Raw genomic sequence first — 25339 nt, 5'->3', positions numbered from 1 at the left:
TACATACTAATCACTGTAAAACGAAATGTGTAGATGAGCTATACAATTAGGATGCAGTTTATTCCAGTTAATGTTGTGTATAATCTCTTTATTATTTATTTCTCATAATTGCACCGTCTTGCAGTTTGTTATATTTAGGCTTGTCCACTTCCATAACCAAACAGAAATAGAGTTTCTTTTCTGTAAGTAAATTAAGCAATCACTCTTAGGTTGCAGCAAGCCACTTTAAAGAGGCACTACAACACATACTCACTCACTGGGGACTAAATGGGATTCATTTGTGAGTAAACATGCATAGGATTGCTCAGAACAGAAATTTCTGAAGGATCCAATGTAGCTTAAACAATGGGCCAGATCCAGAGAACCACATGCTATCCCATCCACTTCTCCCCACTGAAGCCCCACCCCACCTGAAAAGCCTCCTTGGAAGGTCAAATGCAACATAAGATGGTGCATTGGTACCGTAAATACTCGAATATAAGCTGACTTTTTCAGCATATTTTTTATGCTGAAAAAGCCTGCCTTGGCTTATACTTGAGTGAGGCGGGTGGCTGCAGAGGAGCCCTTTCTCGACGCTCGTCCCTCCGCCCACCTCTCGCAAGGGCAGGCACCGGAGCTGCGGCTGGCAGAGGCGCTGCGCTGTGCCTCTCCCAACCGGGCTCCTATGCCTGCTCTTGCGAGCTGCAGAGGCGGCGGCAGCGGAGGGACGAGCGGCTGCTCCTTCCTCCTCCACCGCCTTTTCCACTGTCGGCGGCAGCGGAGGAGGAGCGAGCAGCCCGAAAGCAGCCTTTTTGGGCTGCTTGTTCTTCCTCCTCCGCTGCCACCACCACCAGGTTTGCGGCTTATACTTGAGTCAATAAGTTTTCCCAGTTTTATGTCCTAAAATTAGGTGCCTCGGCTTATATTCGGGTTGGCTTACACTTAAGTATATACAGTAACTACAGTGGTACCTCTGGTTACGTACTTAATTCGTTCTGGAGGTCTGTTCTTAACCTGAACTGTTCTTAACCTGAAGCATCACTTTAGCTAATGGGGCCTCCTGCTGCTGCTGCACCGCCGGAGCACGATTTCTGTTCTCATCCTGAATCAAAGTTCTTAACCCGAGGTACTATTTCTGGGTTAGCGGAGTCTGTAACCTGAAGCGTATGTAACCCGAGGTACCACTGTACTGGTGGAAGGAGTAATTGACCAACATCACAGTAGAGGAACCTTGCATGAACAGCAATATAAAGACATAGAAAGCTGAGCCAGACCACTGTTTTGTGTGGCTCAGCCTATGATAACTTTCCAGAATTTCAGACAATAATCTCTCCTGGTCCCTCCTGGACATGCCACAGTGATTGAAGGTGGGACCTTCTGTATGCAGAGCTGTTGTACTACCACTGAGCTACAGCCCAAACTTCTACAAACTTCTCCCATCCTTTTGGACAATTTCCCACTGCCACTTAAGTTACCAATGTCTCATCCTGCACTGTTCAGGAGCATCAACCAACCTGCCAAAAATGAGTTTCAAGGGGCTGGAAACTTAGCTTTCCCCACCTGCTTTATAGTTCTCATCACTGGACCAATTATTGAAAACGCTAGGGAAACAATGGATCATACTTGTACAGAACAACCTTATGCATGTTTCCTTGTAGAAAATCCTATTTAGATCCCAAGTAAGTGTGCATTGGCTTGCAGCTTTAAGCAGCACGCTACAGGCCAAACTATGTATATATGGTATTCAGTAATTTCTTTACAGAAAGTAAAATTAATTATTTTAATAAGATACTGGAAATAAATGTCGAACTTCCTTCTGCTTCACGTTCTCTGGATCCAGCCCAATGTCAACAACAAAATGGACTTTGTAGTGAGCTGGCCTTGGAGTTTTATGAACTGAATGTTAACATACAATAACAGAACTACTGGGGTCTGCTTTGTAGGTTGGCACCAGCCCCATCAATTTGCACAGGGAGAGTATTTTGTCTTTTATTAACTCTGTAGTCATTGTTTATATGCTCCATTTAAAAAAAAAGGTACTCAAAGAGGTGTACAAAAAAAAGTATAAGTACAATAATAACTTACTACTTAATAAACTTTAGCATATTGGTACAGCACTAACAGCTCGACAATTAATTTAAAACCTGTCAAAGAAAATTAAGTGAGCGTAAACTTTACCAAATGGCTGTTTAATTTCCAAAGCTGTCTTAAAACTAATGACAGCAGTAGCCAGCAACCCACCCATTTTATATACCTAGACCATGGGTAGGCAAACTAAGGCCTGGGGGCCAGATCTGGCCCAATCACCTTATAAATCTGGCCTGTAGACGGTTCGGGAATCAGCATGCTTTTACATGAGTAGAATGTGTCCTTTTATTTAAAATGCATCTCTGGGTTATTTGTGGGGACTGCCTGGTGTTTTTACATTAGTAGAATATGTGCTTTTATTTAAAATGTGTCTCTGGGTTATTTGTGGGGCATAGGATTTCGTTCATTTATTCCCCCAAAAAATATAGTCCGGCCCCCCACAAGGTCTGAGGGACAGTGGACCGGCCCCCTTCTGAAAAAGTTTGCTGACCCCTGACCTAGACTCAAAAGTCCAGAACCCCCTTCACAGTACTTCTGGCAGCTGTTCCCTTATCAAGGCTCCTGTAACAGGTGGATGAGGCATGACAGGTGTAAGCAGCCGTTCCCTGCCCCCGCCCTGTAAGGTATGTGTCAGGGGCTGGCAGGACACTGACAAGTGTGCACCAGGAGAAGGGGGGGCTGGAGTCTGACTTGGGAGACGAGGGCAGTGATCTGTGGGGGCCTGCACAAGCCAAGATGCAGGAATCAGAGGCAGGGGAAGCTTCAGAGCTGGGGGAAGAGGAGGAAAAGGCAGGCCAGACAAGTAAAGTAAAGGACCGGGTGCTTCCCCACCCTTCCCTGCACCCCACTGTCTCTTCAAACCAGGAGAGAATTGAAGCAAGAAGATCAGAAGCAGCTTCCAACATATAATCGTTTGCTAGGAATGGAAAGATAACATGTGGTATTCTCTGCCAGAACTTACTGGCATACTGCTAAGATTGGCACATGCCCGATAGAAGATCCTGAAGAATGTTTGCATACCGTTGAGAGATTGTTGTTGTTGTAGTAGTGGTGTATTGGGATGTGGCTGGCGCTGTGGGTTAAACCACAGACTTGCTGATCAGAAGGTCGGCAGTTCGAATCCCCGCGACGGGGTGAGCTCCCGTTGCTCGGTCCCTGCTCCTGCCAACCTAGCAGTTCGAAAGCACGTCAAAGTGCAAGTAGATAAATAGGTACCGCTCTGGCGGGAAGGTAAACGGCGTTTCTGTGAGCTGCTCTGGCTTGCCAGAAGCGGCTTAGTCATGCTGGCCACATGACCCGGAAGCTGTATGCCGGCTCCCTCGGCCAGTAAAGCGAGGTGAGCACCACAACCCCAGAGTCATTCACGACTGGACCTAATGCTCAGGGGTCCCTTTACCTTTACCTTATCACCTCCATTGATGTGAAAAATGCCAACAAGAAGCTGTTTGCAAAGTTGAACGTGGCATGGTGGTTCCACTAATGTATGCTGCTGTTAAGAGAGTAACCTATGAGAGGCTGGTCACACCTGGGGCTAGACAGTGCTTCCTTCATTCTCCAACACACTGGGTCTGCCCTCGGATTATGGGCTTTATAGAAATCAGTCCCTGAGGTTTCTCAGATTTGCTATGAGCTGCCCTCTTGTGGCCACACAAAAGGCTTTCAGAAGTGCTGCAAGTTGGGGCGGGGGGGGGGTGGCAGAGCTTTCCATGCACAGCTCAGCTCCCTTGTGAGGGGAAATGGTCCGGCAATTAAGTTCACTAACCTGAAAACATTCAGCATAGATGCTTATTAAATTAAAACCTAATGTCGCCTTTTAAATGCCAAAGTTTTACTTTATTTTTATGAACCTGTGCAGAATTATATATCCAGTTAACATGGACATGTTATTGCGATCAAATTTCTGCAAATGACTATTGTTTGGTTGTTCAAAGATACCTTGGTGTGTTTTAACTATTTCAGGAACTGTGGTCATATAATTTTGCTTCGTACTTGAGTCACCATGTGATATACCACACTCAGAGAGAGAAAATTATTTCAGTTGGCTGCACATGTTGCTGTTGGCATCCATCTGTCTCGAGAGACAATGGAGTAAGCCTCCAGGGGTGAAGTGAAAATGCTGGGTTACAGGGTGCAAGCCTGGGCAGTGTGTATGAAGGTCCTGGGCCGACCAGACAAGATCACCTGCATTCAGTCTCACTGATGTCGTCCAAAGGAAAGCAGAGCAACACGTTTGGCACCAGTTTGGCTGCAGGAGTTGCTGGAAAGAGGTGTAAAAGACACCAGCCAACCATCTTTGGGACTCCAGATTTGTATAGGGTATTGGTCTCTTCCGCTCAGTCCTCCGGAGCTCGTCGTCACATGCAGGGGAAGTTCCTAACTCACTGGTGGTTTGAAACTCAGCAGCTGCCTTCACATGCACCATTGTAAATATATGTGGTGTATTTGTTGGTTTACTCTTTATGAAAGGTTTGCTGTACAATTTCACTTTATTGTATTGTCAGACCTATACAGTGGTACCTCGGGTTACATACGCTTCAGGTTACATACGCTTCAGGTTACAGACTCCGCTAACCCAGAAATAGTACCTGAGTTAAGAACTTTGCTTCAGGGTGAGAACAGAAATCGTGCTCCGGCGGTGCGGCAGCAGCGGGAGGCCCCATTAGCTAAAGTGGTGCTTCAGGTTAAGAACAGTTCAGGTTAAAAACAAACCTCCAGAACAAATTAAGTTCTTAACTCGAGGTACCACTGTACTGACTCTCCAGAGCTGTACTGCTGTCTGCTCTCAGCACGACCCAAAGCCACCAGGGGTAGAGAGGCTGCATATGTATTGTGGTGTACATAGCAGTATCACTATCTAATCCTTTGGACTTGACTTTTGGCACAGTTGTCAAAAACCTTGGCCACTGCTACGCTTCTTGAAGAAGTACATTTCTTTTCCAGATATGGGAAATATTTCAGATTCCAATGTGTCAGACTCACATTTTTATGTCCCTGAGATTTATCTGTCCTCTTTCTGTATATATTAGCAGCAAGTTGTGGGACTAGTACAGCTATAAAAGTTTGGTTTTATAGAATGATTATCCTGTATAAAACTGGAAATCTGTGTGGCTTGCCTTTAAAAAGCAACATTCTTTCTTACCAGAATCAAGTTAAGCAAAATGTATATGCATTGTTCTGAATGTATATACTGTATTTAAGCTGCACAGCCTTTTATTTCTTGGGTAGTTCTCTTTTTTTACGCTCCTTTTTTCTTTAAAAAAGAGTTTGGACACTGTTGTGTTTCACGGGCTGTTCGTCCTCCCGTTTTAAGCAGCAAACTCCATCTGAACCATTTCCTGTTTAAACAAAGAATGAAAGGGAAAAGGGAATAACATTAACTTCCTGAATGACAGCATTCCAGTTCTGAGACTGGCCACGATGCAGCTGCCAATCAGAAACAGGCCTTGGAGGGAAGCGCTGGGATGCTGTTTACATGTTCTGTGATTTCTCCTCCTCGCTTCTGATGTCGTCCAACTTGGAAAGTTCTCTTGGTTTGTTGCTGCTACATGGCTGTGTAAATAACTAGGACTTTAATACCTACATCAAATGGAAATCGAACTAAAAGGAAAGGGCTGCTTGTACCTCTGTAGCTTCAGGTAAGGCGATTGCCAGGTTAAATTGTTGTGATGAAAGAGAGAGCTTTTCCTGTGTTTCTGAGCAGCTTTTTATGATTGTGGCTTGAAAAGTTGTCGTTAAACAGTAATGTTAGTTTTGATGAAATACAGTGAAAAGCATGTCAGAAATAAAAGGCAGGAGTGTCGTGTTGCTGTAGTATAGATGTAATAGTGGTGTTTATAAATTGAAAATGTATTGGTTGCTGGGGAATAGGTGGTAAATCACTTTATTGTTTAGCAAAATAGAAAGTCCAAATAAAGACTGAAAACTACAATATTTCACCTGTGCAATGTAGATGAATGTGCTTATATGTTGTCTTTGTGCGCATAGTGTCAACATTTATATTAATGCAAGATAGTGGGTTTTTTTAAAAAACAACAACCAGGTTTGACATGAACTAAAAGAACTTTTTTGGTTAAGAATTTCATTAGTTAGAAAAGCATTTTTAGAAGATTGGTTTTAATATAGAAAAGGAACATTGATTGGTGTGTGTGTATATGTATATATATATATATTTGTTGCATTTATAAAATATAACATACTTATATAGCCTTCCAAAAAGGAACGGAGGGGGGGAAATTGTGGGCTAATGGAAATAAAGGCATTAAAAATAAATGAGCCTTTGTCAATAAACTGAGGGATCCAACCAATCAAATTTGTTGCAATAGAACATTACGTAATTTTCTTTTGGGATTTACATACTGGGAAGAGTTTCTCCCCAAAATCCCTATCACACTATAGTGATTGGGTGGGTCCAGTTATAATGAAATGAACTACATATTCTGTCGCCTGTGCAATGAAATCATTGTTTGGATTTCTGAAAATAAATTAAAAAACACTTTGAACCACAGTATGCCTATAGAAGCAACAACGGTGCAAGTTACGGTAACTGGGCTTCCTCCGAAGTCTTGTCAGACAAATTGTAAATGCCTGTTAATGGTGACTGCCTGTGCAGAGATGTTTTTAAGAACATAAAAGGACTTTGGTTAAGGCAGTCTGTCTTTGCAGGAATGGCTGCAGCCACCACTCATTTCTCCCAGCCTTTTAGCAGAGTCTGCCAGCTGTGATTCATGGAATGATTTTTTTTTTAATGTGCTGACTAATCCAGTGGTTTTCTTTTCCATTGCTCCCTCACTTTCTTTGCGAAACAAAAATCTGTTGCTTTTCAGAACGGCAAATGTCGAGCACAAAAAGTAAAGTTAGTAAACATGGACAAAGTTGCGTTTCAAAAGGCCACGTTTAACAAATGCTGAGGTTGCAGGCCTCTTCTTTGCTCTCAGGCAAACGGCTCTTAAAGAGGGCAAGCAAATCTACCTTCTTCTTTACAGATTTTTTAAAAAAATGTAAAGCGAATCATGGTGGTGTGCTTTACTTAAGCAGTGCTAAATTTAAACTAACAAATTTCCCTGTATGTCTTCTCTTTTCCAGATCATTCTGAAAGAAATAAGCCCGACCACCGCTCTTCAGGGTGAGATCTCTGTTACTGCTTTTATTTCTTTTCAGTTGTACTTTTTGTGTGCTTTTGAATAGGATGGAAATCTGGAAAGTAAATATATATTTAAAAAATCAGTTTTCTGTTCCAGTTTTCTATTCTGTTCCAGTAATTTAAATAAGTACAGACTGCCACATTGAACCTTTTAATTTTTTTTATAATGGACTAAATGTTTCATAGGGTCCAGATGTGTTCTCTTTCCACTTCCTGCCCCCATTTTAAATTTCTCTTCACTGTACAGGAAAAACAAAAGGCTTACTTTAAAAGGTGCACAAATTTAACAGTTGGTGACCAAAGATTTTTTTGATAATGTAAGAATTGAAATAGCAAGTGGACTGTCCTTCCTTGGAGGTTTTCAAGCAGAGATTAGATGGCCATCTGTCATGTATGACCTCATTGAGATTCCTGCATTGCGGGGGGATGGACTAGATGACCCCCAGGGTGCCTTTCCAACTCTACAGTTCTGTGATTGCAAGTTCTGTTTTTAAGCAAAAGAGTGAAACTAGGCAGTAATTATTGGGGTTCAGCATTAAGGTCCACCACAACCCCAAACCCAATCATTAAGCTATAAGAGGAGTGTGCACATCAATAACATCTCATAACTTTTGGATTCTCATTTGGGTTACTTGTTTACCTCAGAATAATTCAACTACCGTATTTTTCGCACCATAGGACGCAGTTTTTCCGTCTTAAAAACTAAGGGGAAAAGTCTGTGCGTCCTATGGAGCGAATGCAGGGGGGGGGAGGCAAGCAGGAAAAGCCCCCAAGAGCCACACACAAGCTTCGCGCGGCTCTTGCGGGCTTTTCCCCAGGAGGGAGAAGGGACTGACGCGGCCAGTCAGTCCCTTCTCCCTCCTCTAGAAAAGCCTTGCGCAATCTCTCCAGTTGTGGGAGGCTGCGCAAGGCTAAAGAGGAAGCCCGAGCAGCGAGCGCGATCCATCCCACTCACTGCCCGGGCTTCCTCTTTAGCCGTGTGCGCCTCTCCAGCCGTGGGAGGCTGCACAAGGCTAAAGAAGCGAACTTTTTAAAAATCTCACTATCTCTACCTCTTTTTCTTTTTTCGTCCTTTCTCCACCCCCTTATTTTCCTCTGGATCAGTGTTTTTATCTAGATTAACGTTTTAGTTTGGAGGGGGGGGGAATATTATAAAAAAGGAAACTTTGCAGCTTTTATTTTAGTATACAATAAAAACAGATTAAACAAAACACAAGAGAAGGAACTAGCATAGAAGAAGAAGAGAAAAGGGAAAGAGGGAGGATACAAAGCCATTTACCAGAGGTAGATCTTAACCCTTGCCTCACCTGGGAGCTTCTCTGGGCAGGAATTCCCTCGGCTTAAGGTGGGGTGAGGGAAGAGTGGCAGGTAGGGGGGTACCTACCTAGACAGTGAAGCCACATGTCTCTCCAATGAAAATTGGGAGTGGGCATGTGTGAAGTGGCTGTGGATCTCCTGCCGCAGAAGTGTAGGACTGTATAGAGTTGGAAGGGCCACCCGAGGGTCATCTAGCCCAGCCCCCTCACAATGTAGGAATCACAGCTAAAGAACACCAGGCAGATGGTCCCCCAACCGCTGCTTAAAAGCCTGCAGTGGTGGAGACCCCCAACAACTTCCGAGGTCACAGAATTGCAGGGTTGGAAGGGAACCCCAGGAGTCATCTAGTCCAGCCCCAGTGTACAGCGGGCACGATCCATCCCGTTGTGCAAGGCTAAAGATGCTGCTCAAGGCTAAAGAGGAAGCGCGCAGCCTGTCCGTTGCTCTTTGGGGCTGGGGGGGGATAATATTTTTTCCCTTGATTTCCCCCTCTAAAAACTAGGTGCGTCCTGTGGTCTGGTGCGTCCAATAGAGCGAAAAATACGGTAATTGTTTTAAGACCTGAGGCTGTATCTAACGCTGCAGCTCTGCAGGTGCAAGGGACTTTTGTGTATACAGTCATACCTCGTGTTAGGTCCGCTTCATGTTACGTTCTTTCAGGTTACGTCCTGCGGCGACCCGGAAGTACCGGAAAGGGTTACTTCCGGGTTTCACTGTTCGCGCATGCGCAGACGTGCAAAATGACATCACACACATGTGTAGAAGCAGTGAATCGCGACCCACACGTGCGCAGACACGCCACTGCGGGTTGCGCTCTTTTCATGTTGCGAACGGGTCTCTGGAACAGATCCCGTTTGCAACCAGAAGTACCACTGTACAATGGAATTTTGACCCTTTGGATTTCTTTCCAGCTCTACAATTCTATGATTCTTCTTCCTCTCCTCCTCACTCCAGACCTGAAACAGATGGGGGCAGGGGGCAGAGCTGGGGAGGGACAAAAACAGTGCAGCACTGGATACCATCCCTTATATTTTATCCTAAACGTTCATGTTCTTTCTTTTGCTCCTGCTTCTTATTTTTTGTATAACATTGCACTTCCTGCCCCCTATTCATTTACTTCTATCTTCATAATCAAACTCTCCCTTTTTGCGAGAGAATAAATGAAACAGTATGAATATGAAACTGAGAAAACTGCACTCATGCAATAGTCAGCTGACATCTGCTCTCTCAAGGCCTTTCCTCTACTGAATTCTGGGGCCGAGTTAAGTTTGGCTTCTTTCCAAAGTCTCCAGCGAATTCCTCTTGGCCAGATCTCACAGCCAGCACTCGTCTAAGCTGTGGTGGACAAACAAATTGTGTGTTTTAGGAGAGGGCCGGCCTTTGAAAAGTGCTAACAGGGCAATGATGCATGCTACCACAGGTCTCTGTTGTTGGCAGCAATATTGTCAACAAAGCAGCTGGAGCAAATAGCTGTGCCCCTGTATCCAAATGATGCCCCTTGCTTTCTTTGTCTTGTCACGGAGGTGGAAAGAATAGGAGGAATGATAAAGCAGCAAAGAGATCTATGTCTGCTGCTCATTCTCCTGCTTTGTACTATCCCTATCCCTCTCATCTTTAGGATTAGGTTTCCATAGATATTCTGTGTCTTATAAATACTCATCTTGATCCTGCAGATTTTAATACAGAAAAATGATGGAACACAGTGCACCATGTCAGAGTCACAGTATTCAATGGAAAGAGCCAAGGAACTGTCTATTGCCATAGGCTTTAAAAAAAACACCAAAGAGCAGAAACAGCTTGGGGTGACCTGGGGCAGGGATTTGTTTCTGTTTCCAGTAATGGTAGTTAACGAGGTTCTGAGTGTGATATGCAGCCTGGATAGCTCAGTTGGTTAGACCATGGTGCTGATAACACCAAGGTTGCAGGTTCGATCCCTGTATGGACCAGCTGCATATTCCTGCATTGCAGGGGTTGGACTAGATGATCCTCAGGGTCCCTTCCAACTCTACAGTTCTATGATTCTATGATTCTATATGCATGCTATTCACAGGAATGAATGCTAAACAGTTTTAATGTATTTATTGTATGTCAGCTATGACCCTTGTTGTTGGCATCATCTGTCTCAGAAGACAGTGGAAGAATGCACCTTTGAGGGTAGAATCAAACCATTGGAGAGTTACAGTGCCTGCTGTGGCTATGGAGACCGATACGGGAAATACATGTTTTGTTGCACTGGGGGCAGATGAAGGCATCCAATTTTGCTGCTATTGGCGTTTTTTCTCTCTGTGCTCCTCCCAACAGTTATTTCCTCCTCTGGTTATTGCTGTGCATACATGACTTGACTGACTGCCTCCAGGCACCACAATTGTCTACAAAGGATTCTCATACATCAGGGCTAATGTTGCCAGCCTTCATGTCACACTTGCAGACATAATTGTAACGCAGAGTTGTTCTGCCAACAGACCTAGTGCCTGAAGCCAGTTCCCTGTCCTTGCTGATCCTGCCATCTTCCGTTCTGTATACATGACCAAGCTGGCATAGACATCACTGAGACTGTGTGGGCTTGGGATAGAACAGCTTTGTTTGAGACTCTCTCCTGCGATGTGTTGCCCACAATCTTTCTGACCCAGTGCTTGTGGAAGGCATTGTTGCCCACGTCTCACTTCCATAAAGCAGCATGCTCAACACACAAGCCTAGTAGACTTTGGTCTTGGTCATTAGTATAACATTCTCTCATATCCTTTTGGAGATACAATTTGTCTAGACAATTGGTTTGTGCTTGTAAAAGTTTCTGTCAAGGCAAGATACGGCTCATATAAGTGAGAACACCAAAGGCATAAATGGGCAGTCTGCTTGTCTGGTAAGGAGGGTTGTTTTGGAATGGTTTTTGCAGAAACTTAATTCTACATCTGTCAGCCAAAAAGCTAGACTCTTAAAGGAGGGTGGAGAATCCTGGAGGGAAACATGACCAAGCTATAAGGCGGTATTCAACTGAGTAGACCCACTAAAATGAATAAACATGATAAGGTCCATTAATTTAAATAGGTATATACTCTGAGTAAAACTGAGTATACAAAGCCCTTAACAACTTGTGAGCAGTTTACCTATAAGATCATCTTACTACATGTGCCCACTCAACTGCTTCAGTTGCTGGAATAGGCACTACTATAAACATAGCTGTCAACTTTGAAAATAAGCTGTCAGATTTGAAAATAAGAGACCAGCAGCCTCGGAAATAAGGGATCAGCAGACAAAATAAGGGATTTTCAGAGCACAGGTACGTTCGACTTCTGAGACCCTCCGAGCCAAAGGCAGAAAGCCCAGCCAGCAGCCAAATGAAGCCTCAAGCGGTGGTTCCCACAGCGCAGCAACCCGGCAAAGGGGATGCAGCAAGGAAAACCACCATCACCTCTCCTCTGGGAAACGCTGAGCAAAGGCGAGTCCCCAGGCAACGCGGCCGATTTGATCGGCACAAGGCGTGCAAGCTCCACCCCCCCAGTCGTTCTTAGACTCCTTATTGGGTGAGCAACGCAGCCAAGCTACACAGTTGGAGCCTCCCTCCTCCCTGGCCGGCAGGGAGGGAGGGAGAGGAGCTGCCTCCTTTAAAACCCGGGAAATTTAAGGGACATCATCAATAAGGGACAGCAGCGGGACATGGCACTGGGATAAGGGACTTTCCCACCAAATAAGGGACGGTTGACAGCTATGCTATAAACCATTCCATTGTTTAATGTGGCAGAACCTTCACTTTGGAACGCCCTGCCTATTGATGTCAAGCAGATGCCTTCACAGTATTATTTTCGGCACCTGCTAAAAAGACTCTTATTTAGGCTGGCCTACGCAGATGCTTAGAAATGCAGGTGTGATTTTAAATCTGTTTTAGTATTTTTAACTTTTTTTTGTATGTTTCAAATCATTGTAATGATCCTTAATTTTATTGTTTTATCTTTTTGCAAACCACTTTTTGGATCTTTCATTTCAATCAAGCGGTGTATACATTTTATGAAATAAAAATAAATAAATAAAGCTGAGTTGAATACCACCTAAAGGATAAATGATGAAACAGAAGGGGTGGGGGTGGGAATGAATGTCTTTACGAAATGCAGACTTTCAGAATATAATCTTTGTAATGGCTGCTCCTATTGTTAGGAATACCGCCCCCCCCTTTCTGAGGCAAGGGGAAGTTCAGAGATAGGACTACGGGGCTTGTTGAGAGATGACTGGAGACTGTGCCTTTTGTAAAATGTGCTTGTTTATAAGCATAAAAATCAGCATGGAAAATGGTCAAGCAACGAACAGCAGCACTGATTCCCCAGAGAGCATTCCTCTTTATGTCCTTCAGTCAGCCACAAATCTCAGGCTGTGTCTGTCAGAGCCGTCTTTCCCATAGGGCTTAGTGGTGCGTCGCACCAGGGCGCCTGCCTCTCAGGGGCGCCCCAGCAAGTGGTGGAGCTGCACGGCTTTGCTGGCGGCCTCCCCTTTCCTTGCACGCCTGCCAGCTGTGCCCCGCCAACCATAAGGCTGGTGGGCGTGCACCTTCCCTCCCAAGCCTCCTCAGGAGGAGAGCGATCCCCACAGAGGCATAAGATGGAAGCTGCACCCTGCCAACCATATGGCTGGTGGGCGCACAGCTTCCCTCCCAAGCCTCTGCAGGGATTGCTCTCCTCCCGAGGAGGCTGGGGAGGGGCGCAACTTCACTCCCAAGCCTCTGTGCGGATTGCTCTCCCGCAATGGCATGGGGGAGAGTTGCGCCCCCCCCCCATGGCTGGCAGTGCGCAGCTACGGCCACCCCAATACTATCCATGGTAATTTGGGGGCACTGGGCAGATATTTGCACCCTGGTGCCACAACTGCTAAAGATGGCCCTGGTGTCTGTCTAGTTGGCTATTTTGCACCTCCACGCTGCTTTTCTTTCTCTCCCACATAAGCATTTGCTGCAGAACTTTGGCCTCTTTCTCCATCTTGCCTTGTAGTAACCTCAATCATAATGTGCCATTTAGAAAACATTTATGAGAGCTGAGTGCTCTCTGAAGAAACGTCATCAGATCATCAGTAAGCAAGTTAAAGCAAAGAGGCCCCCCTTTTCTGTCTTCTCTAACCCGTCCCCAAGAAAAAGTTTGTTCCAGAGGGTCTCCCACTCCAGTTGGATACAACCCAGAGATTTGTACTTTTTAAACAGACTCTTAAGCTTAGAAATAGAATCTGCTTGCCTTTTGCTTTTTAAACAAAATATATTTGAGTCCTTTTAAAGCTTAACATTCAAAGAATCCCCAAAAGTTTTTGTTTTGAAAAGTGTACTTTCAGAAATCACTTTGTTAAATATAATCTGTGGAGTACAGTGGTGCCTCAGGTTACATACACTTTAGGTTACATACGCTTCAGGTTACAGATTCCACTAATCCAGAAATAGTGCTTCAGGTTAAGAACTTTGCTTCAGAATGAGAACAGAAATCGTGCTCTGGCGGCGCAGCGGCAGCAGGAGGATCCATTAGCTAAAGTGGTGCTTCAGTTTAAGAACAGTTTCAGGTTAAGAATGGACCTCCGGAACGAATTAAGTACTTAACCCGAGGTACCACTGTACTGTATAATCTATGGATTTATTTTTTAAAAAAGATAATCTTTATACCTAATAATCTTCTTTAATGTTATTTTTAAAATGCAATTGAGAGCTAAGAAATATGCAGGAAGGGCGACTTGAAATAATTTTCAGAACACTCAGCTCCATTAAGAAGATGCATACTAAACAATACTGTAGCCTCTTTCCAGTTTGCTTTCAGCATATTATTAGAGATACATGTTGTTTTCCAGAACAAAAAAGAATTGTGATTCCTTGCTTGGCATTTTACCTTATAATACAGTACCGTATATTATTATCTAGTCCAGATGACATTCAAATAACTGGAGTTTTGTTTGAAAAGCATCGCTAAAATGAATGGAGAGCTGTAATTTAGGAATGCAGAAATTGGAACAGAAAGAGAAGCGAATTTCCAAGGCAGATTATTTGATGACCTCCTGACACCATAGAATAGAGGCCCCCCTCTCACAGCTAACATTTTAGGAAACTGAAGGCAAAATTACTTTCTAAAGGCTGCGTTGAAAGTACATTTAAGTGCCCAAGAGACACCTCTACTTTGTATATTTTGATACATGCAATTAACATACCGTATTTTTCTGTGTATAAGACTAGGTTTTTTCCCTTAAAAAATAATGTCAAAAATTAGGGGGGGCATCTTATACATGGATATATCTCCCCACATTTTCTTAAATTTGAGTCCCCCAAAATAGGGGGTGTCTTATACATGGGAGCGTCTTATAGATGGAAAAATATGGTAATTTGGCATTTCATTTCCATGACCACTGTAGGAATCAGATGCAGTTCAATGACATGTTGTTGGTATATTGATCTTCCCATGCCCCCTTCCTCCTCCCAGACAGGTGCCTCTGATGCTCATAGGGCTACTTCACCCTAAATATTTCTGGCTGTCCTGCTGTATGTGGTAGTGGAGGAAAGATAGTCAACATCAACAGTTTTGATGACTGCATTTCAAGTTGGGGTGTAAGAGGGTTTTGCTTTGTTAGAGGTATTTTTTTTCTGGTGAAAATTCCTTTCTGGGGCATGGTATGGTAGAAACGTAGTCATGGTGAGTTAGCACGGCAAAGTTTGGCGTTTCATTAGCACAGCTCTGAATGCGATGTTGCTGCATCTGGAAAGGCAAGTTTAGAAGAGGTGTGGTTGTATTACACCAATTTAGAATTTCTGAGCCAGGCATCTTCTTCAAAGGTCACACGCTTACAACTTTGTGTTTCTAATGCCATAAAGGGTGTAACTCAACTGAGTCAGCAGCTACTTGGAACAAGTTGTTACTGTGTGGAGGAGAGATAACTTTTGCTTTTTGAAATACTGGTTCATCTTAAAGTATCACTGGTAACAGATTCCATAAACAGCATAAACAGTGTCTCCTTTAAAGACAAAATTCAAAGGCAAGAGGAATTGGTTGCTGGTTGGTTGATTTTGCAAGCTAATTTAGAGAACTCCTTTTTGCACATGAGAAAGACATGTTGGGCTCTGGTGCACAAAACTATGCTTCATGGTATCATAAATCTGTCAACATTTTATAGTGCCATGGGACTTTGTTGCTAAAAATAATTTGTTTGTTTTTTCTTTTCTATTACGCACAAATTGGGTGGAATACCATTTTTTGTGTGTGATGTTATTGTTTCCAAGACACATCTGTGTTATTGTGGTGATGTTGGTGTACAACCCATGGTGTCTAATGTAAAGTTTTATCCCCCATGATTACTGTTATTGTTGCACGATGTTGAAATGGGTGAGGGCTTATGATTAATGTGAGCCTTTTAATAGTGTGCTGAAACCACAAACTATTCATGCTTGAGCTAGTGTTTAAAAGCTAAACTAATCAGGGTAGATTGCAGCTAACACGAAGGGCAATACATAATTATATACACTCACAGGAATATTGGTATACAATGGAAACGGAAAGTATATAGAATACAGAAAGTAAAAAATGCTTATGACCCTTATTTGCAAACTAAAGCTTAACTGGAGTTATAGACTGAATTGTGCAAGAGGTAAAGGGCCAAGAAACCACCCAATGACTCACTCCTGTGAAAGCCAACTCAAATCAATCACAGGGCTGTTTAACCCTCTCGGTCATCATGTGAACATCAACAGATGTTTTGGCATAGTTTTCTCCCCTTTTGCTTGGGTCGTGCTTGGAAATGAGCAGCTACGGTTTGCAAGGCTTGTGTGTGTTGCTGTTGAGGGGGAAGATGCTTTCGTCTTCATCACAGGATCTGATTTTTGCCTGGAGCTGGTAAACTGTACCATTTGTGATTGATGGTGAGAATACAGTTTTTGGGGTATGTGGCAGGAAGGGAATCCTGTAAGAAAATAAGAAAACACATCTGATTCTAATATAGCCTGCTGCCTGTTGTGCTACTTTTCTGCTTGCAGGGAGTTGGGGGTTCGTTAAAGGAGCATTCAAAAACATTGTCTACTTTCAATGTTCTACCTCCACTGTCAGAAGGTAGTATGTTTCTGAATACCAGGAGGGGAGAGGGCTGTTGCGTTCTGCCTGCATGCTTCAGCAGAATGCTGGACTCAATTGGTCACTGGCCTGATCTAGCAGAGCTCTTCTTATGTTCTTAAAATGTGCTACTGCACTTTCAGTCCGAAGTGTTGCATTCCATTGTCCCATCTTAAGAATTCTACCGTTCATTCTGTTGCATGAGAGAATAGTGATCTGGCAGACTTTCTGCTCACATTTAGAGAAGGAGATTTTTTAAAAAAATCTCTTCCCGCGTTTTGGAATACAAAACTGAAGTTTATTTAAAAGGGAAGTCACTGACTGTCCCAGGCTCCATCGCTCTTCACTCTGGGGACAAGGAAATTAAAATACCTTTTGCTTGTGCCTCAGTTGTACAGGGGAAGATGGTTAAGGTAAAGGAGGGTGTCTTTGGGGTCTGTTATTATGTTTTGGATCCAGTTGCTTTTCTCCTCCTTGAAGCAAAGAAAATAAAAACTGAACCTAGTACTGAACAGGCCTCAAATAGGACTTTTATCCTTGTAATATAGATTGGAATTTTAATTTTAAGTCCTGAAATGACTAGGACTCATAGGGGTACAGAGGTAGAACAGTGAAAGGAGGATTTTTTTATTGCTTTTCTTCTCCATGTGAGGTCAGGGGGACCTGACACACCAAAAGCTGAGTAATTGTTATTGTAATAATGGGGGGAAATAGCTCTCGGTTCCAAATTAAGTAAAGAGACTGAGGCTGCCGGTGCTCATTATCTCAGAGCAATCCCTGCTTTATTCCTAGGATTTATCCCTGAGTTTAATGTCTTGTTTCATGCTGTTGCATACCCCATTAAAATACTGGTTTCCTGAAGCAGCAGGTTTTAAGATTGGATGCATACAGCTTTTCCAGTACCCAATGGAACAATCCCTACATCTTTGCTGGGGCTTTCCATAGACAGTTTGGGTCAGTTTGTGAACTTCACTCCTGTAAACAGGTATTGGCAAGCTTGAGCTCTTAAAGGAGCCTTAGGGGAGCCTATTGCTGGAAAGAATAGTTCTACATAGTTCCATTTTTCCTTGCACCATATCTTCTAGATTTTCCATTGAATACTTTTTTTCCCATTAAAGGAATGAGGGCTTTCGAAGGAAGTAGTAAATGGAAAATGTCATTGTAGCTGGAAAAAATGACTTTGAACTGCAATCAACCACACTTGTTAAAATTACCAGAAAGAGATAAGACTGGTCTTCTTTTGGTATTGTGCAATGATTCCACAGTGGTTTCCCTACTTTTATTTACTGCAGTAAATAAACTAGAATTTCACTTTGCTACAAAATGAACAATTTTATAGGTAGTGATAATTAGGGATGTGTGTAGAAGAATTCCCCCCTGTTTTTCTGTTACCTTTTAGGACAATGGGTACTGATGTTTTGTTTTGTTTTGTTGTCTTCTCCTTTTCAAGCCAAGGCCCCCTGTCATCCATTAAAGCAGCAATCAAGAGAAGTAAGTATACTTTCAGACTGCTCTCTACACCTTCTGAGCAGGTGTCTTAACTTTTATGACAACGAAAATGATTGTAGCTTCATTAAGCAGATTGCAAATGCATTTGTTTTGTCTTGTAGTTGTTGAGAAGTAGCTGCCAAACTAACATTTTTTTACCTGCACCATGGCTTGAAGTTGTCTTGCTTCCACAATTAAGATAAATACTCAAAGGATTCAGCCAATTAGTCTGAACTGGAAGTTTCCAAACTCCTCCTCACTGCTGTGCTAGCGAGGGAGGAGAAGGAGGGAGTGTACAATTTCAGGGCTCATAAGAACGTAAGAGCCTAGCCAGACTGATCTTGTCTCACATTATTTACCCACCATGGCTCACCATTGTGCCTGTGAGAAGCTTAAAGGAGCACAGGCTGCTAAGTTAAAATGGTTGAAAGGAAAGGCCTGTCCCTCCTCCCTGCTAAGCAGAATGGTTGGCTGCTCTTGGGAGTCCACGAAGGCAAGGTTTAGGTGGTAGCTTGTCTAGGCAAGCTAATGGAAAGTCCTTACTTTCTCTCCCCGTCCTAAGCAGCTACATTAAAGGCCATTTTCTATTCTTCTCAGCAATGCACGAGGGAAAGTGGGAGCGATGCTGCTCACTTCGTTTTGGCTCGACATAAAACTGTCCTCCTACTTTTCAGTCAATGTAAAACAGGCTTCTTCAGCCCCGGCCCTCCAGATGTTTTGAGACTACAATTCCCATCATCCCTGACCACTGGTCCTGCTAGCTAGGGATCATGAGAGTTGTAGACCAAAAACATCTGGAGGGCCGAGGTTGAGGAAGTCTGATGTAGAACTATGTCAGGAGCACTGTTACATCCGTATTTCAAAAAATCACTCACATACAGGCTAGACCTGTTTGTGGAGTTGGGAGAAGAAGGTTCTTCCAAAGAGAGCTTCCTCTCCTTTCAACTCCTTTCAAGGAAGGCAGGCAGGAAGGAAGGAAGTTCTCTAAGTGCCTGCCTGCCACCTCTCCCAGCTGTACGAACAGTACTCTGGCATGAGTAAAGATGAAGCAGCTCTGGCCTAGAAGATTGAAATACAGCCTGTGCCATCTTTGGTATGTGGGATGGGATCACACCCTACTTTGATGAATGAACTGCAGGCTAACCCAAGTCTGGCCAAGTGTGAAATGAAACTATCCCACTTTCTTTCTCCCTTTTCAATCAACGATTCTGAACTCTCCCGTTCTTTATATCAGTACTTCATTCTCTCTAACTAGCTGGAGCTAATGCTTACCAGGAATTACTTCCCTTGTTTCATTTGTTTTGTCTTGTACTAACCATATTTTGCATGTATCACAAATGTATTCCCCATGACTGATTCCATATAAAAACAACTTTTTCCAGACTTTTTTTTTGCCTGTGTCCAAGAGTTACTCTAGTTTTTGGTCCCTATTATTACTCTGTAGATAGGTGGCGCTGTGATCTAAACCACTGAGCCACTTGGGCTTGCCGATAAGAAGGTCAGCGGTTCGAATCCCTGCGATGGGGTGAGCTCCCGTTGCTCAGTCCCAGCTCCTGCCAACCTAGCAGTTTGAAAGCACGCCAAAAAGTGCAAGTACATAAATAGGTACTGCTCTGGCAGGAAGGTAAATGGCGTTAGTCATGCTGGCCACATGACCTGGAAAAAACTGTCTGTGGAGCGGACAAACGCCGGGTCCCTCGGCCTATAAAGCAAGATGAGCACTGCAACCCCAGAGTTGTATGCGACTGGACTTAACTGTCAGGGGTCCTTTACCTTTACCTTTTTAGGTGAACTAAATACAGTTTCATAAAACTATTGAAATAAGATATTAAGATGTATAGAAATTTTGGTATGAAAAAACCTGTGTTTGCTACAGGATTCCTGTTCTGGATATTGAATAAATTGGCCTGCAAAGAAAAATGTTTCACATTCCTTTTATCATGCATCAAAGTTCCTTTTCCCATAGATAAAATTATGAACTGCCCTTCAGTAACAACTGATATTACAGTGGTGCCCCGCAAGACGAACGCCTCGCAAGACAGAAAACCCGCTAGACGAAAGGGTTTTCCGTTTTGGAGGCGCTTTGCAAAACGAATTTCCCTATGGGCTTGCTTCGCAAGACGAAATGTCTTGCGAGTTTTTCCGACTTTTCCCCCCTCCCCCCCCTTTTTCTAAGCTGCTAAGCTGCTTATCAGCTGATCCGCTAAACTGATAAGCCGCTAAAAGCCACTAAGCCACTAATAGCGCTAATCCGCTAAGCCGTCAATGGGCTTGCTTCACAAGACGAAAAAACCGCTAGACGAAGAGAATCGCGGAACGGATTCTTTTCGTCTTGCAAGGCACCACTGTAGTAATACTTAGATATCACTTGCTTATACACGACTTAATCCATATCCCATAGAAATTAAAGACTATACTGTGCTGCTTTAAGCTAATATGTGGTTTTGCTTGTTATAAAGTCTGTCTCTACCCAGTTTTCTGGGAGCAGGTTCAGTATTGATCTGAGAAGGTTTGAATCCAGGAAAAATTGCAAAGTACCTGCTCAGGTCTTAAGGCATACTCTGAACACCCAGCCTTCATCTCTTGATATCAATGCCAACCAGGCTGCAGAACAAAAACTAGAAAAAAACTTCTGCTTCAGAAATACGAGTATTTATTATTTATTTGAATTCATATCCTACCCTTCCTGCCAAAGGAGCTCAGAAAACAGATTCACAACTTAAAAAACAAAAACAAACCAAAATTACAAGGCAGTTAAAGGATTCTAAAAATGGTTACAGCTAAAAATTTTGCCCCGTCCAGTGATATTTGGGTTGTGAGGACCAGTATATTTTAGCCACCCAAAGCCTGGGTAAACAGAAATGGTTTCAAATACATCCTCAAAGTTAATAATGATGGCGACAGAAGCACCTCACTAGAGATGGTATTCTGCAAATGGGGAACCAACAGAGGCCTTGCCATGAGTCAGTGTCAACTGGGCAGTGCCTCCATCAAGCATCACATAGTTCCATTGGTCAGTGAGTATAAGGTTAAAGGGCGGCATAAAAGGATCTAAATCCAGAAAGGCTTCTATGAGACAAAAGGTCAATAAGAGAAGGACCTAAGGATCTGTTGCTGATACCTGCTTGAAACAATCCTTTTATCTCTGTGGCCTATTGTCATTCTTCTGAATAGCAGAATCAAGCACAGCAATTTTGAATCATATTAGATAACATTTTTATTCCTGGGAATTCCAAAGCAAGGTCAGTTGAACCTGATGAATTCTACTGTTAAACCAAATAGCCTGTGTGTGTGTGTGTGTGTGTGTGTGTGTGTGTGTGTGTGTGTGTGTTCTAAATTTTAAAATTGGCAAATGATTGCTGGAGTGTTCCTTGGAGTCAGGGGGAATACTACAGTGACATCTTTGTGTGACTAACATTAGAAACCCAGTGGATCTTTTACTACTAGCATGGTTTATTCTTTCTTTCCTCTGCTGTAACCCCTTCTTTTTTTCCTTCAGCACTCATGAATAGTGCACATCAAATATGCCCCGTGGAAGAGGTACGTCTGCGCTGTCCTTTCCCAGCTGCTGCTTTGCTGATTTTTGCTGATCCATCTGCAGTGGCGTAATTAGGGTAGCTTGCTTCTGCACGAGAAGACCAAACTTCCTCTCTTAAATTCCACTGCTGCAGAAGCATCCTCCTGGTTAATTCTTTGTTGTATTATTTATATAAGACCTATGTAAAAGGATGCATTCAAGTGCGATTCAAATAATGCTAATAAAAATAGGTTGAGGTGAGGCTATAGTGTGGAGATGCTTGGACTACGTACGACTCTCAGCATCCTCACCATAGGCCATGATGATGGGGCTGGTGGTGGAAGTTGAAATCCGAAACATCTGCATGGTACTATATTGTACCTGCTGTAGTGGTATCGTTTTACTTAATAAAAATGCATTAAAAACGTAACTATCATTAACTTTGTTTAATAATCGTGATAGTGCCTAATATATACCGTATTTTTCGCCCTATAGGACGCACTTTTCCCCCTGCAAAAATGAAGGGGAAATGTGTGTGTGTCCTATGGGGCGAATGCAGGCTTTCGCTGAAGCCTGGAGAACGAGAGGGGTCGGTGTGCACCAACCCCTTTCGCTCTCCAGGCTTCAGGAAGCTATCCTTGGGAGCTCGGCGGGAGTTCCCGCTTGCGGGCAGCAGCCTGCAGTGTAATAGAGCTACAGTGACTGTCTCTGCAGCTCTGCAGTGACTCCCTCTCTGTCTTTTGAGAAGAAGAATATTAGGAGGAACTTCTGAAGAGTGGGACGAGTGTACAGAGCAACACACGCACACTCTTTTTAATTTTAGAAATCTGGATTAAAAAGTAAGCACCCCAAATTCTGTGATTTCCAAGGGGGAATTGTGAACTTCATACAGATACCCTCCATTTAAAGCGTTCTCTCAATAATTTAAATGATGGAAAGCAGTTCTGGGCACACATACTTTTGCAGTTAAAGATTTTCTCTCTCTCTCTCTCTCTCTCTCTCTTTTGGAAATTAATCTGGCTTCCTGACAAGCTCAAGAGATCTGTATGCGCACTGGACTGGAGCATTGCTTCTGTATTTTTTCATAACCTTGTTGTTCAAGTGTGCAGCCTTGTCTTTTAATACCGTGTTACAAAACCAGTTTCGGGTTTAACATTTTTATGTTGTCCTCCAAACCATGAGGTGTGCTTTGTGAAAATTCTTTTAATTTCATTTGAGATGCCATTCAAGGACTAGCCTTAACAAACATATTTTATGTTGAATTTAACATGAATGATTTTACTGATAAACAAATTTCACTACAATCAGTTTTCCCCCAGTAATTTGGCAAGAATTTGGGTATTGAAATATAAATGTTATGTCTGTACTAGACCAAATTAACTGTTGACGTCTTTTCAAACTAGCTTCTCGGACATCTGGCCACAGTGAACAGCAAAGAGAGAGAAGGTAGGATGTGATAACTGATATTTCATTCAGTTCTCCTGGTAATAAAATGTGTTTGAGAATGTATGTCTAATCCTGTTTTTGTTGTCAACTGGTCTCTCTTTCTCTCTAATCTGTGCTCATGTTTCTTTATCTCTCTCTCACAAACACATTTGCCTTGTAAAATTTATTTTAAAACCTGTTACTCTTCCAGTAGAATATGCACTGGACTGAATTAACTGAAATTATGCCTCAGTGTGTAAAGAGTTGGCCCTGTTTCCCATGCGGAGTTCCTTTGGAACTCTCCACTGCTCAGATTGTGTTGGCTGCTTCCTGATGCATGCTTCTACAACCTTTTGTTCCAGATTAATGACATGGAATTAACAAGGAAGATCCTCACCTGTTCCTAAACCTGCCACTTGGCAAACATGATTTTAAAAGGTTGTGGAAAATCATCTTTTTATCCATCTTTCTCATCTGCAAGTACAAAAGTGTGCTGAGGGACAAATAATCTACATTTACATGTTTTCGTTTTGTATTCCCTTGACTTCTCACATTTTCCCCATTTCTTTTCCTTTCCTTTTCTCTTCACTTACCACTTTCCTCCTGTTTACTTACCCGAATGTCACAATATAAAAACTTTTCGTTGTAAAACCTGAGCTGTTCGATTGTTGCCTTAGCCTTTATAGCAAGTGCAGGTGGTTTTGTTTTGTTTTTTCCATATGAGTTCATAGTTGGACTTACTATCAGTCAATCAATATTTTAAAGAACAATAATTTTGTAATATTCATAATAAATCATTTTTCTAGTGATAATATTTTAAGCTGTAGTGCAAAGTAATTCCTGTGTTCTTTAACCTGTTAATACCATTATGTGATGCTCTCTGTTTTCATCCTATAGACTCTGTTACACTTCTTAAGTATGAAAGACATAATTTGAAATGCAAATACTTAATATTAGCATGGGTGGTTTATTAGGAGATAAATACTCTATATTGCAGGGGTTGGTGTGCATGCAATGAGGCCAGTGTGTGAAAAGAAGTACTGAAATCACCCTCTGTAGGCTCTCTTTTGGTAGTGTCTAGATGTTTCATTGCCGTACCCACAAAATAGTTCTCAAAGTACCATAGCAACAGATGCTCTTAACCCCAGATAATTTGCTTTTAGAATTCTTATGGTCTTTCATGGGTGGACACATCAAAATGTATGGTAATCAAAATGACAGAGGGCAAAGATTCGAGAACTCTGTTGATATCTGTGGAGTTCTTGGTTATTTGCAGAAAGTAGGAAACTCTTTCCTGCCCACCTAGCAGTTCGAAAGCACGTCAAAATGCAAGTAGATAAGTAGGTACCGCTCTGGCGGGAAGGTAAACAGCGTTTCCGTGTGCTGCTCTGGTTCGCCAGAAGCAGCTTAGTCATGCTGGCCACATGACTCAGAAGCTGTATGCCGGCTCCCTCGGCCAGTAAAGCGAGATGAGTGCCACAGCCCCAGAGTCATCCGCGACTGGAACTAACTGTCAGGGGTCCCTTTACCTTTACCTTAGGAAACTGTTGTTTGATAGACTGTGTGCTCAGAGGGGTCCTGTGCTTGGTCTGAAGATCTACATAAAATACATATCCAAATTACATCAATAGCCATTGGTTTAATCTTTCTTTTTTACCTTTTTCAGGCGCCCTGAAATCACAATAGTTGCAGCTGAGCCACTTGGACCATCCTCCTGGTTTCCTGGTGGAAATCATGTCCCTCAGCAAGGGCTAGGTTTTCAGTCATCTCACACCCAGGCCCCTTGGAGAACAAATGATCTTGTTTCAGCCGAGGTGAGGAAGTTGAGGGTTTCCCTCTAGGCTGATTTTAATATGGTGACTACGATATGGTGATATGACTTCAATATCAGAATTAATAATTATCCTCAGTGCTTGGGGCATGAGACAGATTCGTATGCATGCAGAAATGCTCCATTTGCGAAACAAAACCATGCCATGTGGAATTTGCATGTGTTTCTTTTGCAGCCCCCTTCCTATGAGCAGGTAATCAAAGAGATCAGTCGAGTTCAAGTCAACACTCCTAGCCACAATAATGCTGCCAGTGCTGTTAATGCTAGGTGCACCACTACATCTTCAACACAGACTGACTTTCCAGAAGAGATAATCAGCAACTTGCCAGGAACAAATGTGAAAAGTAATCTGCATGGTCTCTGTGAATGCGAAAGCACTCCAGGTATATAACTCTTAATTGTAGCTGAATTACATTTAAAAGCAGCTGCATGGGTTCAGCTGTATGAGGCAAATCCGATTATGAAGTGTTTCCTAAAGAGTTGTTGGAGATCCAGTTCAGACCGAC

The 25339-nt window shown here is 42.9% G+C and overlaps 1 protein-coding gene and 1 long non-coding RNA gene across 6 annotated transcripts in view; one reads left to right on the top strand and one right to left on the bottom strand.

Moving 5' to 3' along the window:
- The window catches only part of LOC307224041, a 199050-nt gene that overhangs the window by 131297 nt on the left and 42414 nt on the right, over positions 1 to 25339 (bottom strand). The gene's annotated exons all lie outside the window — the stretch shown is intronic.
- Positions 1 to 25339, top strand: part of SH3D19 (SH3 domain containing 19) — a 68800-nt gene that overhangs the window by 11414 nt on the left and 32047 nt on the right. For 3 of the 5 annotated variants that reach the window (XM_079990412.1, XM_079990413.1, XM_079990411.1), the window contains exons 2-6: positions 7150 to 7189; positions 18023 to 18063; positions 22981 to 23023; positions 24669 to 24816; positions 25009 to 25216. In XM_079990412.1, coding sequence (XP_079846538.1) covers positions 7150 to 7189; positions 18023 to 18063; positions 22981 to 23023; positions 24669 to 24816; positions 25009 to 25216 — 480 coding nt within the window. Of the gene's footprint in view, positions 1 to 5447; positions 5703 to 7149; positions 7190 to 18022; positions 18064 to 21559; positions 21601 to 22980; positions 23024 to 24668; positions 24817 to 25008; positions 25217 to 25339 lie in introns of those variants that run through there. The other 2 variants (XM_079990414.1, XM_079990415.1) reach the window with 2 other exon arrangements.

The sequence above is a fragment of the Podarcis cretensis genome, assembly GCF_951804945.1.
Source record: "Podarcis cretensis genome assembly, chromosome: 9".
Lineage (NCBI taxonomy): Eukaryota > Metazoa > Chordata > Lepidosauria > Squamata > Lacertidae > Podarcis > Podarcis cretensis.
Note: the sequence above shows the minus strand (reverse complement) of the source record. Positions and strands in the feature narration are given on the sequence as shown.